This window comes from Girardinichthys multiradiatus, chromosome Y (assembly GCF_021462225.1).
Source record: "Girardinichthys multiradiatus isolate DD_20200921_A chromosome Y, DD_fGirMul_XY1, whole genome shotgun sequence".
In the NCBI taxonomy this organism is placed as follows: domain Eukaryota; kingdom Metazoa; phylum Chordata; class Actinopteri; order Cyprinodontiformes; family Goodeidae; genus Girardinichthys; species Girardinichthys multiradiatus.
The window spans coordinates 7,059,353-7,075,093 of NC_061818.1; the positions used below are offsets into that span (position 1 = coordinate 7,059,353).

General features: G+C 37.5%; 1 protein-coding gene across 1 annotated transcript; it reads right to left on the reverse strand.

The window, feature by feature from the left end:
* Nucleotides 1-915: 915 nt before the first annotated feature.
* On the reverse strand, nucleotides 916-12,230 carry LOC124864538 (platelet endothelial cell adhesion molecule-like). Its single transcript, XM_047359352.1, has 15 exons — nucleotides 12,037-12,230; nucleotides 11,898-11,921; nucleotides 10,726-11,019; nucleotides 9,906-10,202; nucleotides 9,555-9,815; nucleotides 9,155-9,436; nucleotides 7,108-7,407; nucleotides 6,736-7,014; nucleotides 6,430-6,562; nucleotides 5,213-5,280; nucleotides 5,052-5,105; nucleotides 3,675-3,764; nucleotides 3,528-3,584; nucleotides 2,954-2,976; nucleotides 916-1,268 (listed from the first exon to the last, which is right to left on the reverse strand). The coding sequence occupies exons 1-15, from the start codon at nucleotides 12,089-12,091 to the stop codon at nucleotides 1,098-1,100; spliced, it is 2,388 nt and encodes a 795-aa protein (XP_047215308.1). The 5' UTR covers nucleotides 12,092-12,230; the 3' UTR covers nucleotides 916-1,097.
* Between the last annotated feature and the right edge of the window lie 3,511 nt (nucleotides 12,231-15,741).

Sequence of the window (15,741 nt, forward strand, 5' to 3'; positions counted from 1 at the left end):
AAATGTAAAAACACAATTGACCCTTTGGTAAAACAAAGATTAACTGTAACCAACCATATTTTTTTATTCAGTTTAATCGGCCACACCCAAGCCTGATACCTGCCTGAACTAAAGAATCAAGAAATCTTTTAAATAAAACCTGAATGACAACTTGAAGTAGGGTAAAGGATCTCTTACATGCATCATGTCCACATCTATAGAAATTCAAGAACAGGTGAGAAATAAATTCACTGAAGGTTTAAAAAGCCATTTCAAAGGTTATAAAACCACAGTAAGAGCAATTATGGACAAATAGAGCTGAAACTGAAGTGCCCTTGGGTTTTGCAGCAGGACAACAATCCAAAGCACATCAGCAAGTCCACCTCCGATTGCCTCAAACACCAAAAATGTTTTGAATTGGCCTAGTCAAAGTGCAGACTTAAATCTGGTGAGATGCTGTGGTATGACCTTAAACAGGTGATTCATGCTTGTAAACTGTCTAATGTGGCTGAAATAAAACAATTCTTCAAAGAAGAAAACCAAAGCTGTTCAGCAGTGATGTATATTGCCAGTTATTGCAAAAACAATTGATGGCAATTGTTGCTGTGAAGGCCGACACAACTATTTAACAGGTTTAAGGGGCAATTACTTTTTTCATATGGGCAAGTTAGTCTGGATAGCTTTTCTAGTTAATAAATCAAATTACCATAAAAAAACAGCATTTTGTATTTACGAGCAAGTTTTCTATTGTTGAAATAAGCGTTTTGGATGATCTGAAACATTTTCTTGTGACAGAATCTCTAAAACAGTATGAGTAACAAATAATTTTTTCAAATCACTGTAGATATTGGTCGGACTTGAGCTGTTTCGGTTTAAAAAAAACCAAAAAACTTTTTATGCCTTGTCAGGCTCCTTAGTAAGAAGAGGAAATGACACTTATTAGCAAAACATTTTATTCATGTGATTAAGAAGAGGGAATTTAAAGAGGAAGCTTTAAACAACATTTAACAATAATAAAATAATATAATTGCGCAATGTTGAAGGGTTCAGCTTCTTTCAGCTCCAAAACATCAGCTGCAATAACATGATGGGTAAAAAGAGGAACAAATAAATGTTCATCAACAGTCAGGCGCAGGGTCACAGGTTCCTCCTGCCTGGTCATCTGTGTGAACATCAGTGATGCTTTCAGTCTCAGTCATGTTTTCACTGTTCAAGCACTGATCTCCAGCCTGACCTTTGTCAGGTTGGGGATTGTTGTCATGATTTAGCTGTGCATATTCCACTGGTTTCTGTTGAAACACAACACTCAGATTAAGAAAACAAATATCTGAGTTAAAGTTTCTAAAAAAAATCATATTTTACAGTTTTGTATTAGCAGTGATCAATAACAACATGTCAACATACACAAATTAAATATTGAATTATATTGAGGATAGAGAAGAAAATGGTAAAAAAGTTGAATCAAGGTCTATAACAGGCTCCATTATAGCTTCAGGCAGGTTTTACAGGACAGATTGGGAAATGTTTGTGCAGCAACAGCAATTAAAAGATGAACGTTGTGGAAATGTGAAAATAAAAAAACTGCATTAAAAACAAAGTTTGCACTGTTTTGTGTCCTGTAAGTCTTGTAGACTCTTTTAGCCCAGAAAAAAAGAGTTTAAAAAAAGGAAAGTAAAAATCAATTTAGAGGAAACAAATTTGCAAAAATGTGAGTAACAACACATCTTCCGGTGTTAAACACAGCTGCAGATTGGTCACACTTTGGCCTTTGTGGCTATCACAGGTTGAAATTACATATCACTATTACTGAGGTAGAAGATATTCAATTAAATATCAGAAAACTCAAAGACAAAGACATAAATTATGAAGACAGGCAGTGGCCTTTAAATGTCTACAAACCCTTGCTAAAATTTCAGATTTTTGGGATGTAAAAACATAATCCTTATTTAAACTGACATTTGTATTTCTTGTATTATTCAACTGAAAAACAAAACAATTAGTTGATGGGAAACATTTTTTGAAATAAAAAAAATGCAATAATCTTGCTGCATAAGTGTGTGCACCCTTTAACTAATCATTCGAAGAACCTCATTTGGATCAAATTTGAACATCCAGCCTTCTTGTGTACAAGGTGTAAAGTTTACCTGACATTTGCTCATTTGCAACCTTTAACAGTTCTGAAACTAGACATTTCTGATAAAAAGATGAGACAGAAAGCTCTAGGAGGCTGCTGAGAGCCTGATTCCCACACTGAATAACACCATGACTACAAGAAAACATGGTGGTGGCAGGACAATGCTCTGGGTCATCAGATGGAACTAGGCTATTTGTTAAGGTTGATGAAATCTGACAGTTCCAGTTAGTTTGGGCTATACACATTCAGGGGTCAACTAGGAATGTAAAGGTGGGATTTTTCAATATCACTGTGAGTCTAAGCATCTGTAAACACATGGCTTTCTCAGAGGAAACGTAATGTTTTGGATTGCCATAACCAGAGTGTAAAACTAAAGATTTTGAGAATTTTTCAAGACAAAGCAGGGAAATATTGACCACATCAAGTTGTGGGTAGTTAATAGACTCCTACCAAAAAGACTGAACACAAAAATTAAATCAAGGGAACAAATACTTATACGACCAAGTTATTGGTCAAGCAGCTTTATTTGAGATTTTATTCCTCTAACACTTGTTTCCTTTTCAGTTGATTTGCAAAGGATATATGGTCACATAGAAAGTGGGAAACATTTGGACATGATGTATCATGATCTAATTTTTCTACATCACATAAACCTGGAATTTCAAAAAGAGTGTGTACAGTTCTTAAGGCCCACAGCTTTCTTATCTTGAAAATTTATAGTTTTATAACTTATTTTTCTCTCGAATTCTCAAACATAGCTGAAAATTAGTGCATAGACTTTAAAAAAACTTCATGCATGTGTTTGGGTGTGCATGCAAGCGGGCACATATTCTCACTTACACAATCAGCCACCTCTGGGACACCTGCAAAACAAAGCCAAAGGACACTCTCAGGAAACAAAAGGAGTGGGATATGGAGGATGACTTGCATAGTAATCATAACCTCCACAAGCAGCGCAGTGATTCAAGGAAACAGGGAGCTTCTTGTGATGATTTAAAACCCATTGTACCCGCTAATACGGCTTTCAAATGCAGGTTTTATAGTGTACAGAAATAGTGTTTCCGCTTTACTTTCAGCAAAAGACACTGCAAAGCAATCCCATGACTAAACAATGGGCAGGAGTAATCTCTTTAGTACTGAACAATTAAACGGTTGGTCACTTATTTTGAATAACGCCACAAACTGTTGGTCTGCGTTGTTTGAACAGGAAGTTCTCTCTGACGAAAGCAGGAAGTGGCCACCTGGAGATTGGACCTACTATTTTAATGGGTCATTCTTTCACTAACAATGAAATGTTCACAGGCAGTTGATCCTGTTTCCTGTTTTTTTTTCTCCATCTCCCAAATGTCAACAATGTTTTTGTCAGCTGTGTTGCCTAAAAGGATTGAAAAAAAGAGCGCGATGATAGTCGTACCTTGCTGGACGTTGCGCACTTCAGTGTAGACAGTATCTGTGCCCTGCTTCACTGGGGCTAACATGAAACAAATAAAATATGAATTTTATAGGGATTTTGTTATATAAGGTTTTGTGAATTTTATTTAAAATTCAGAAGCAATCTCACCATTGGTTGGATCTGCATCTCTTATTTGAACCTCAGTGTATTGAGGTTCAGACTTTTCTGGTAAGATGCTGCTGTTCTGGTCATCCGACTCTGCACAACAGTTTGGTTAAAGTTAACAGAAACTCCTTTTTTTTTCAAACAAAACTGTTTTAAAAAAAATCTAAATTAAATTCATAAAGTACACACTCACTGGCCACTTTACTAGTTAGAGCAATTTGATTGTTTGTTGGAACAAAAAGCTAATAAGCCACATGTCAGTAACTCAATGTACTTAGGTATTTAGATTTGTTAAAGATGAGTTGCTAAAGTTCAGTTGAACATTCGAACAGGGAATAAAGGGGATTTAAGTAACCTTGACCATGAAATAGGTGTTGATGCCAGAAGGGTTGGTCTGTATATTTTACAAACTGCTGATCAACTGGGATTTTCACACACAGCGGTCATCTGGTTTTCAAAGAATGGGGTAAAAAAGAGCAGGCAGGCTGGTAGGAGATGAAAGAAAGGCAAGAATATCTTAAAACACCACTTGATACAACCGAGATACACAGAACACCATCTCTGTATTCACAACATGTTAAACCTACAATTCTCATAAACTCACAATTTGTAGGCAGTAAGAGATGGGAAAAATGTTACCTAGTTAGATCAGTTTCAATCTCAACTGTGACATTTTGATTGCAGTGTCAATGTTTGGCATAAACAACATAAAAGCATGAAGCCACTCTGCCTTGTGTCAACGATTCTGGCTGCTTGTTGTGATGTAATGGTGTGGGGAATGTTTTCTTGCCACACTTTGGGCCCCTAAGCACCAACAGAGCATCCTTTAAAGGCCACAGCGTTCCTGGGCATCATTGCTGATCACGTCTACCCCGTTACACAGTGTTAACACATTTCTGTGTTACACATCTTCTGATGGCTACTTTCAGCAGGGTGATGCACCATGTCACAAAGCTCAAATCAATATCAAACTATACTTGATATGATTTGTGGAGTTTCTTTAACTCCACAATACTGCTGTTTAAAGGCTTCATCTGTCACTAGATCTCAATCCTGTGGAGCACCTTTGGGAGATGGTGCAAAGGTAGATTTGCATTTTGGATCCTCAGTAACTGCATAATGCCATACTGTACATATGAACCAAAAGTTCAATTTGGTGAATATATACCATGTAAATTAAAGCATTTCTGAAGGCAAAGGGGGGTCAAATAAAGTACTAGCAAAGTGAACCTAATAAAGTGGCCAGGGAGTTTATCTTTGGTTCCCAGAAGAAAAGACAATTGTATTTCTATTATCACAACCGAATTCGTCACATTTTCTCTAAAACATCATTCTTAATAGTAACCGTTTGGATGAAAGCTGTTGACACACAATACCCACCAGAGCCTGATACGTGGTCACTCCAAACACTTTTTCCCATCATGCTTGGGGTAGCTACACAGGGTAAACAAAAAACATTAGCAGTGTTGATTAATAAAACATTTTTGTCAATCTAGAGTACAGTATTCCACTGGATTGCCTTAATGGATGACTAATGTTACCATTTGCAACATCAATGACCTCAGCCTGTGTGAGACTCAGTCGCTCTGGTTTGGTGCTGGCTGACTTCCTAAGGTTATGTTGAGACAAAGCACAATCAACAAGGAACCCAGTGGGCATCTTATACTTGGAATTCATATATTCTGAACTTAAAGAGCATTTTTTATCAGCTTAGGGTCACAAAACTTTCAAATCCTGAAAGTATTGGCATAAATAATTGACAGATTTTAAAAGCAGATAAGCAATATTTAAACACTTTTCTGTCACATTTTGGAGGCAGGACTTCATGAAACAGGGAGTGCACTACCATTAATGAATGATGACGTGTTAAAATGGTAAATGATCTGCTCTTGTATAGTACTTAATTGAGTCCCCAGGGACCCAAAAGTGCTGTACATTACAATCAGTCATCCACCCATTCATACACACATTTACACACTGACAGTGGTAAGCTACAGTGTAGCCTCAGCTGGGGCACACTGACAGAAGTTAGGCTGCCATAAAATCAACACCTTGCAATCAACTTGCAGGAATATTTGGAAGGCCACACGACGTGTATTGAGAAAACGAACTGCAGAGGAACTTAGAGTTTTAGTGACATGACAGATGGCATCCTTGAAATAAAGTTTTGACACCTGCATTACTTTAGTGCACTTAAACCATCATAAGTAAAACACTGATCTATTATGTATAGGATGTTGAGACTTACAGCTTCTTTCATTCACTATAGTTACATACTGACCGTGTTTTGCAAAATTGCTGTGTGGCTCCCTCATATAAAGTGTTCTGGTGATGAGGTTGTTGAGAGAAATGTGAGTGATGGCACTCTCTTGGGCACATCAGCGTAACAATACCACTACTGTGGAGAATTACAAGCAGACTAAATTCACCACAGAGTACTTTTAAATCCCTGGGGTGTGTGCTGGTGTATTAGGTCTCAAAGCTACTACTCCCAGACAACATTCATCATCCTCCCTGAAAAGATCTCCATATTATTCTTCACTAAACCCACATTCAAGCGGGAGACATTTTTCACAGTTTTCTTCTTCTATTGTGTGATAGATTAATGCCTGAGTAAGTGTTCTCTATGTAACCTCTACAATCTTTTAAGACTTACAGTTGTGTTCTCGGCTGTCTTGTACCTGGTTTCTTTCAAACAGATTCTTACATATTTAAGAAAAAGTGATTGTTGAATAAGTACATGAGCAATACCACTTACACTGACAAGTTACCCGTTCTTTTCCTCGTAAACCGTAAAAGCCGGGTTTTTAAGGCAATTACAAGGGCTAAGGTGAGGAGAAGTAGGATGCAGAAGACTATGATCAGCGCTTTTTTCCATCCCGCTATTTTCACTGCAGAAGACATTTTAAAGTAATCTATTATATTTCATGCTTAGAACAAGTATGTTAATGTACAAGTATGCTAATTATTTGATGATGAAATATGAGTTACTCATAATGGCATGAATGTTTCATATTTCCTCACTGTAGTCACTTTACAGTTATGTGTCAAAAATATAACCCACCTTCAATTGTGACAAAGTCACTCCTTTTGATTTCATTTGCTGGGTTTGTGCTTGCACAGTAATAATTCCCCACGTGTTTTCCACTGGCATTATATATGCTGTGGGATTCTTTCAGTTTATTGGTCGACAGAGAAGCAAGTGCTCTGGGTGACTCTTGGTGGTACCATGTGAAGTTGATGGGATGGCTACCTGTCTGTACAGAGCAGACAAGGTTTATAGTTTGTCCCTCCGTGACATCCATGCCGGGAAGAACAGTCAGCTTTGGTTTTGAGACAGGCTCTGTGCAACAGAATGCGTGTTAGAAATTCAGTTCTAGCAATCCGAGAACAATTTGAAAAACCACCACTCATATCATTCTTGCATACAACGTACCAATAATACTGGTTGACTTCAGAATTTGCTGCCCCAATGCTATTTTAGGAGGGGAACGTGGATTATTTCTTGCATGGCAAAGAAATGTATTTAAATCTGAGGTCTTGGTGATTGAAGGTATGTCAAAGATAGCCCGTTCCTCAGATCTGCTGACCTCCCTGTTCAGAATCAACCCATTAGGTCCGAATAGGGTGTATTTGATAGGAAGAGTGCCTGTGTGACTGTGACAGATCAGTCGGAAGCTCTTGCCTAGAAACATCTCGCCACCGACCACACTAAGCACAGGATTTGAAACAGGGACTGGGATTAAAAAAACACAAGACAGGTAAGGAAATAGCAAAAAACATTTAATCACTTGTTTGAATCAAAATTTTCTTTCTGGTAGTTTTAAAATACATGTGTAACTTGTAAAATAAATTAGAATATCATCAACAGTTTAGGTTCTTTCAGTAATTTAGTAAAAATGCGATACTCATACATACAATATATTCAAAGCCTGTGATTCTGTTGATTTAGAGGATTATGGATTATGGACTGTTGCTCATTGGTCCAAAGTCTTTTCAGTTAAAAGTATAGTTTGCATTTAATTTGGGAATTGAGGTCCAAGAGTGTGGAGGAAGAGAGGGGAGGCACAGAATCCATGTTGTTTGACGTTTGGTATGGGGTCAGTGATCATTTGTGGAGCCATCTTGTTTGCTGTTGTTGGTCCACTTTGTTTTATAAAGTCCAAAGTCAGTGCAGCCATTTGGCAGGACATTTTAAAGTAATTCATGCTTCCTTCTGCTGACAAGCTTTATGGAGATACTGATTTCATTTTCCAGAAGGACTTAGTGACTGCCCACACTTGCAAAAGTACTTATGCCTGCTTCAAGCACCATAGTATCACTTTGCTTGACTGTCCTGCAAACACACCAGAGCTAGACCAAACAGAGCATTTATAGAGTGTTGTCAGGTGGAAGATGGGACACCAAACCCAACAATACAGATGAGCCAAAGGCCACTATCAAAGCAACTACAAACAGATTGGCTCTATGCCATGGTGAACAAATAAAGCTAATCATGTAAAATGAACCCAGAAAAGCTTACATTTCTGTGTTAAAAGGTCTTAATATTCTAAATTTGGGTTTTTATCAGCTGTAAGCCATAACCATCATAATTCACAGACATCAATGCTTGAATTTTGCCAGTCTGTCTATATTGAATTGGTAGACCATCTACGTTTCATTGTTTGAAAAACATTTTTCAAAAAATATTAGTTATAATGATATTCTAATTTATTGAAATGTACCTGGTATCACTAACTATGCACAAAATCTGGTTCAGACTCAATCAGTTGCCCTTTTTCATGTTATTATGGTGATGCCACAGTCCAGTCAATAACTACTGGCTGGCAGATTCAGAATATTATTTTCATTCACCTGAAAAATTTGTTTCTGATTGGAAATGAGAAAGACATCGCTCAAAAGATATTACAACTATGTTAAAGGAACATGATTTTGAAAGGAATAATGTATTTGCTTTACTTCTCATTTTATTTAAACAAATATGCATTTAGAGTTATTGATACCGTTCTCAATAATCAATGGACCTTTATCTGCATTACAGCAGTCAAAAATGTCTAATAATTTCTGACCATCTTTTTGCATGTTTTCACAGGTATTTTGAGCCTTTGAGGTTGGAAAGCCTCCTTGCCATCACCCTTATCTTAAGCTCCCTTTGCCGATTCTCAAACAGATTCAACTTGGTCCCTGGCTAGGGAACTCCAAAATGTTAACTTTAAAATAAAATCTGCTGGAAATATGAATAATTTGGGGGTAAACTGTGCATCCAAAGCTTGTTCCAAATGAGCTGAGGCACTGGTGGAGATATGGCTCCACTGAATAACATGAGCTAAAGATGCAGCCACTTTATTTCTCAAACGTAGGACAGGTTTTAAAAGACACTGAGTCTCCACAACAGCATTTCTTACTGAGAGAGGCTATGGTTAATGAGATAACTAAATGAGAATCATTGAATTGATTACAACTGCATGCACCAGAGGACTTACCTTTAGCTTTAACAAGAATTGTTTGGCTGTCCTTGTAAAGAGCAGATGAATAACGAATGCCCTCAGCTTTACAGAAGTAGTTACCATTGTGTTCTGGGTTTGCAACAGTAGCATATGTGGATGCACTGGTCAATTCAGCACCATCTTTGTAGAAGGTGTATTTAAAAGTATTGGGATCAATCATCCCGGGAACAAAAAACTTGACTGAGCAGTTCAGTCTGAAAGTGTCTCCTTCAAACAGGTCCACAGGCTCCAAAGTCAGCTGAGGTTTTGAAAATACCTCTGTTGGATTTAGAAAGAAATATGTACACACATTATATCTTTATACTGTATATAGGTTTCATCACCTACATACATCAACAGTTTACTTGGTGTCACATTAGTAGTAAGGAAATCTTACCTTTGACTGTAAGGGTTTTATAGTTTTCTTTCTGGACGTTTCTCCACTCCGCCTTGCAAACAAGCTCTCCAGAGTCCGTTGCTTTAGAAACAAATCGATGAATGAGGGCTTTACCGGTGGCTCTTTTTAGAACCGTCCGATCCTTTATAAGAAATATTTCAATGTTCTCCAAAGGAACTCGTACACTACAGACCACTTCTACTACATCTGGTTCATAGATATCATTGGGCATTACAGTCATGTCTGGGGTAATGTTCAGTTCTGTAAAACACAAATTCAAAAAGTCAGACACACTCTTCCTCTGTTAATATGGTCATTCACTTGGAACAAACTACTACTTGGTATAATCACCTTTGACTTTCACTTGAATTCCATTGCTGCTGTTGGAGCGACTGGTCCCTGCAATCACATTGATCTCGTAGTCACAGGACAGAAAGCAGTCCCCTATGTGCCTGAGTGTCAGAGTGGTCTCTAAAACGTTATTAGTGCTTCGTAGTTGTTTTATCCACTGAGGCTGACCATCCCTAAATGTTTGGTAAAAGTTGAATATAAGACTTCCTTTCTCCTCTGGAGCACTGCAGGTGACTTTGAACTCCTCACTCTCGTAGGGTGTTGAGTTATTCAGATGCAGAATGGGGGTTTGTAGGCCTGACAGGAAGGAAACCCAGCAGGACAATGAAAATCACAAACATACAAACTGTGTTAGTCTTGAATGTTTTTTTTTTTTTTTTTTACATTTGATCACTTTACAATCACAAACTTCAATGTATTTTATCGGGATTTAATGTGATAGACAAACATGAAGTAATGGATAGATGTCAAATGGAAGGAAAAGAAAAAATAGGTTTTATTTTCTTTTTTATAAATGAAAATCTGAAAAGGTTGAGCTTTAAGCTTAGAATAAACCTCCGGGAAGACGTGTCCACTCATTCATTAAGATAGTTGTGGCTTTATTTGCTCAAAACAGAAATATTCATCAAATTGAAGCTAATAATCCCTTAAAATTATGTTATGTGCAGATGATGTGTTGCTATATCTCAAAAATGTGTGTGTGTGCAAGCCAATGAGACCCAATTGAGTGTTTTTGTGTTGTGTAAACACTACTCATTTCAACTCAAAAAATACTCTGACACTGACATCCATACAATGGAAAAAAGAAAATACTGCATACCTGTGACATCCAGTCTCTTGATATTGCTGGCTTTGCGCTTGTTCTTCACCAAGACCAGACATCCGTAATTTCCAGAGTCGGCTACCCTGGCTGGGTTGATCTCATAGTCGACAGAGTCTTCTGTGGTGTTAGCTGTGTGGATTTGGACGTCATCCCACAAGAACTTGAAAAGGTGTTCAAGGTGAGAGATGTTGCTGAAACTGACGCTTACTTGGCAACGTATCGTCACCTTGGTACCGCTCTGAACTTTGCTTTCAGGCAGGATTTTGAGGCCTACAGTATCTATAATGTATGCTGTAGATCCCGTAGAGGCACACAGAAGCAAGGAAATAAAGTAGAGACAGTCAGAGGTCAAACAACAAGAGGAAAGAATGACCTGCCAATTTTCTTCTATGCAACAAACAGAAGCAAGTGGAAGGAAGGAAACAGTGTCATGCTCCAGATTTCTCTAGGGGAGCATTTTCCCTAATCGTTTCCAACATTCCTTTTTCTTGAACATCAGTTTTCAGATTTTTATCATTTTAAGGCTGTTCTAGAAAATCTTCCACTGTAGAAATCTCATATCTGCTGTAAAGTAAACACATAAAATGCTAGATACATTTTTATTTTCATTTTCTGAAGGTGCAGAGTTAGGATATCTAGAAAGAAAGTTGCTCTGTTGTGTTTTTACAGCACACCCAAAATTTGACACAAGGAACTTCAGGAAGTGTGCGTGAAAGAGATTTATCAAAAAGTGTAAACTTCAGGGCTCACGCAAGAAAACATATTAAGACAAAATTAGTTCAATAACTATAATTACTATTGCTCAACTCATGTGTATGGGAAAGATTTGTTTTTCTCATATATATGTAAAAAGAGATTGAATGAATGGAAAATACCATGAACAATGTAAATGCAACGAACAATGTCTTTTTGTTGCTTAAATCACTACCTTCTTAGGTTCTGTTGTAAATATAACTTATTTTAGTCAGATTAACTAATGAAACCTACCATGTCCTAATCATTTTAATTCAGTTCAATTCAATTCAATTAAATTCAATTCAGTTTATTTATATTGCTTCAAATTCACAAAACGTTGTTTCAAGTCATTTTACAAAGTCAATTCAATCAAATCATACAGATTTTAAGTAACCTGACAAAAACCAATGATAAAAACAAACAACAAAACTTACATGATTCTCCTCTGACAGTTTCCCCTGTATTAGAAGAAAAATAGAGAGGAAGTAGAACAGAAAAGTGAGAATCCAGGGATTTCATTTTAAATGATGTATTATCCTTTATCCATAAGGAAGCACAGCAGTGGATCCTTACAGATGAAGAGGAGACTGGTGAGAAGCAGCAGCAGGCTGGGGGGTCTGGAGCCCATTCTGAGTGAAGGTGGTTGACTGCTGCGAGATCAATATGCAGCTCCTGTGAACAGAAGAAGCAGAAGCCAAGAAGGAGACTCGAAGAGACGGAGGAGGACCTTGGCGTGGGAGAAGTGAAGTGTGTAGAAGACAAAGACTGTCTGAGGGGGTGTTGCCACTGTAGGCGTGTTGCTTGTCTTATCAGCGTTGACTACCCAGAAGTGTATGTTACTTCCTCAGGAACCCAGCAATACTTAGCTGTTTTCTTTAGTTGTGAAAAAATGAGAAAACAATAAGATGGGCCCTCTGACTCGTTGAACTCACATCCTCCTCAGTTCTGTCCTGCAGACGCCACAGCTTTCAACTAAGTTGTTTCATACTGTAAAATAATAGCACAAAATTATAACATTGAACTAAACTTTAATTTCATTTGAGCTATTGTAGAGATTGTCAACAACATATTAAAACTTTAAAATGTTTTACCAGTAAAAATAGCTTAATTCGGTGCAAACAACATATTTCACTTAAGTTACAACAGGTGTAACAAGAGCTATGAAAAAGTATGTACCCCCTTAGAGATATATTCTGTTTGCATTGTGTCAGCTCATCACATGAATTTTAGAAAGACGCAAAATGCAGCATTCAAATGATAACATCTTTTATTTAACAAATTAGCCAAACTTAACATTTAAGTACCCCCCTTGTTAAATCGTTGTGAGTACACAGCAAGGCCACACCCATTACAGATTACTGCCAGAGTTGTATTTTAAAGAGAGCACCTAAATTAAACCTATCAGGCAACACGAAGTAGGATTACATATCTCAAAATGCAGCATATTATGCTCAGATGTAAAGAATCTCTTGGTCAGGAAAGAATTACCAAGCCATTTCTAAAGATTTGGAACTCCAGGGAATCACGGTGGGAGACAGCTATATTTGTTTGATGATCTAAAACAGTTAAAGGACCAAATACTTTTTCGCAGCACTGTACACAATTATTTTCCAACTAGAGCTAAATGATTTAATAATTTGTAAATGACTAAAGTGTGTTTTTACCCGTTGCAGGTTTTCTGAACATGTCTAGGACTGGGAGAAGACCCAGGAGCGGTCTCAGATTATGCTGGAGGGACTATATATAACCTTTCTGGCCTGGAGGAATTTAGCTGGAGTATGTTGCCAGGAAGAAGGATGTCTGAGTTTCCCTCCTGGATCTATTGCCCCTGCGATCTGATATTTGTTAAGCAGAAGAGCATGAAAGAATGGATGGATAAATGTTTTTTCTCAATAACACCATCCCAGGAAACAAAATTAAGTAAATCTTGATTAAATTAACCTTTATACATATCTATCTCTCCATGTGGAAATGTGTTCAACATGACTTACAACAGCAGTTGGAGAATAAACTAGTTATCTGAAATTATTAAATTCTGGTTAAAATTGATCTGATTGTGAATATCAAAGAATTTGTTTAAAACAGGCATTCAAATCTGTTCAGTAGTCAAGTTTTTCAATATTTACATTAATCAAATTTATGATCTAAATTATAATCTAAATTATTTCCATCTGCTAAATGCCAGAATAAGGAGAGTGGAAACTCTTTAAGTAATTATTTAATTTTTTTCCTTATAGTCTGAAGTTTACGTGTATTTCCTTAGTATTTGGCAGCATTTTCCTTCAAACTCTACATTGACTTGGGTCAAAGGTTTTATGTACCCTTCTCACAATTTGCTTTAATTTTGTCCCATTCCTACTGACAGATTGGAGTATCTGAGTCAGATTTATAGGCTGTGTGGAAATATAAATCCCTTTTTATTAGTAGCTAAGACTAAGATATATTTGGGACTTTGCTGCTTATAGATTGATTTTATCAGGAGTTTTAGTTGTGCTTTTGATTGTTAGAAAAAACCTTAACAGTAGCCTCTAGTATTATAACACAATGAGTGTTCATTATTCAAGGTTAAGGCTTGCATGTCTTTTCTGTCTGTATCGTAAGAAGCTGGCAGTGTATTGGGGAGGCATGCTACTCCTGTCTGTGCTGACCGAAACTTCTGATAAGTATTCCACCCTGAAGATTCCTGAAGACGTTTGGGAAACAATTCTTTATTAAATGATGAAATGTATCTCTGTTTCTTTGATGCTGTAACAGTAGCCTCTAGTATTATAAAACAATGAGTGTTCATTATTCAAGGATAAGGCTTGAAGGTGTTCTCTGTCTGTATCCACATGTGGGAAACAATTCTTTGATTAAATAATGAAGTATATCTCTGTTTCTTTGACACTGTTGCTGGGGAGACATCCACAGACAGAATGATTGTGTATGTGTACTGCATAGCAGTGTGGGGTATACAATGTAATGTAATGCACCCTCCAGTGAGACAACACTCAGATGTTTCCAGGTAGCAGTGTAAGTGTGATGTGTCCCCCTCTGAATTCAGATTGGTTTTAAGAAACTTGTGGAAACGTACAACTGATCTCTGACTGAGGATTGTCCTTTGGGGTGCCAAATAAAAAGAGTCGATGAGAGGTGAGGAGTAATGTAAGAGTTAACGGATGGCCAGTAAAGTTTTCCTACCTCGACAGCTGTCTTCACTCACACCTTTTCTGCTCCCCACCAAAAATTTTCTATGGGACTCAGGTCAGGGCTTTGCGGTGGTCAAGCCAAAACATGGACTTTTTTGTCCTCAAGCCACTTTGCATCAATAATTGCTTAGGGTCATTGTCCATTTGCAAGATCTAATGGCACCCAAGCTTACCTTAATGTCCTGGGATGTTCCTTTAGTATTTCTATATATGTTCTTTCCTCATGATACCATTTATTTCGTAAAAGGCATCAGTTGCTGTCCCCCTCCCACTTCACAGTTGGTACAGGACCCATTTGATTGTGGATAATGATGCTCTCTTGCCAGCTTTAACCAGCCAGCATCTTTACAAGGTCTTTTGCCTTGTTAATAGATTGATTTGCACATTTGGCTCCAGAACGTGTTCATCTCTGGGACACAGAACCTGTGTCCTCCCTAAACAGAATGATTCCAGCATGCGGCAATCAGGTGCAAATAAATATTGCTGCTGGAAGCATTGGTGATTAATATTTGATTAGATATATTTGTCTCAGATCTTAAAGTGACTCACCTACATAAAGTCTCTGCAAGTGTTTTGTAGCATTTATTTATTTTTATAGCTTATTTGAAAAACATAATCATCACATTTTTAAGTTGTGGATTAGACCCTGTCTCAGTCAAACAGCATTCAGGCCCATATTACTAAATTACAGTGCAGAGCATCGATTTTAGCACAGCACTCCAGCTCAAGATAGTGGAGAACTGCAGAGGCTAGTATTATGGCACATACAGGGGTTGGACAATGAAACTGAAACACCTGTCATTTTAGTGTGGGAGGTTTCAGTCTTCATTGATTGCACATTGCACCAGTAAGAGCAGAGTGTGAAGGTTCAATTAGCAGGGTAAGAGCACAGTTTTTCTCAAAATATTGAAATGCACACAACATTATGGGTGACATACCAGAGTTCAAAAGAGGACAAATTGTTGGTGCACGTCTTGCTGGCGCATCTGTGACCAAGACAGCAAGTCTTTGTGATGTATCAAGAGCCACGGTATCCAGGGTAATGTCAGCATACCACCAAGAAGGACGAACCACATCCAACAGGATTAAC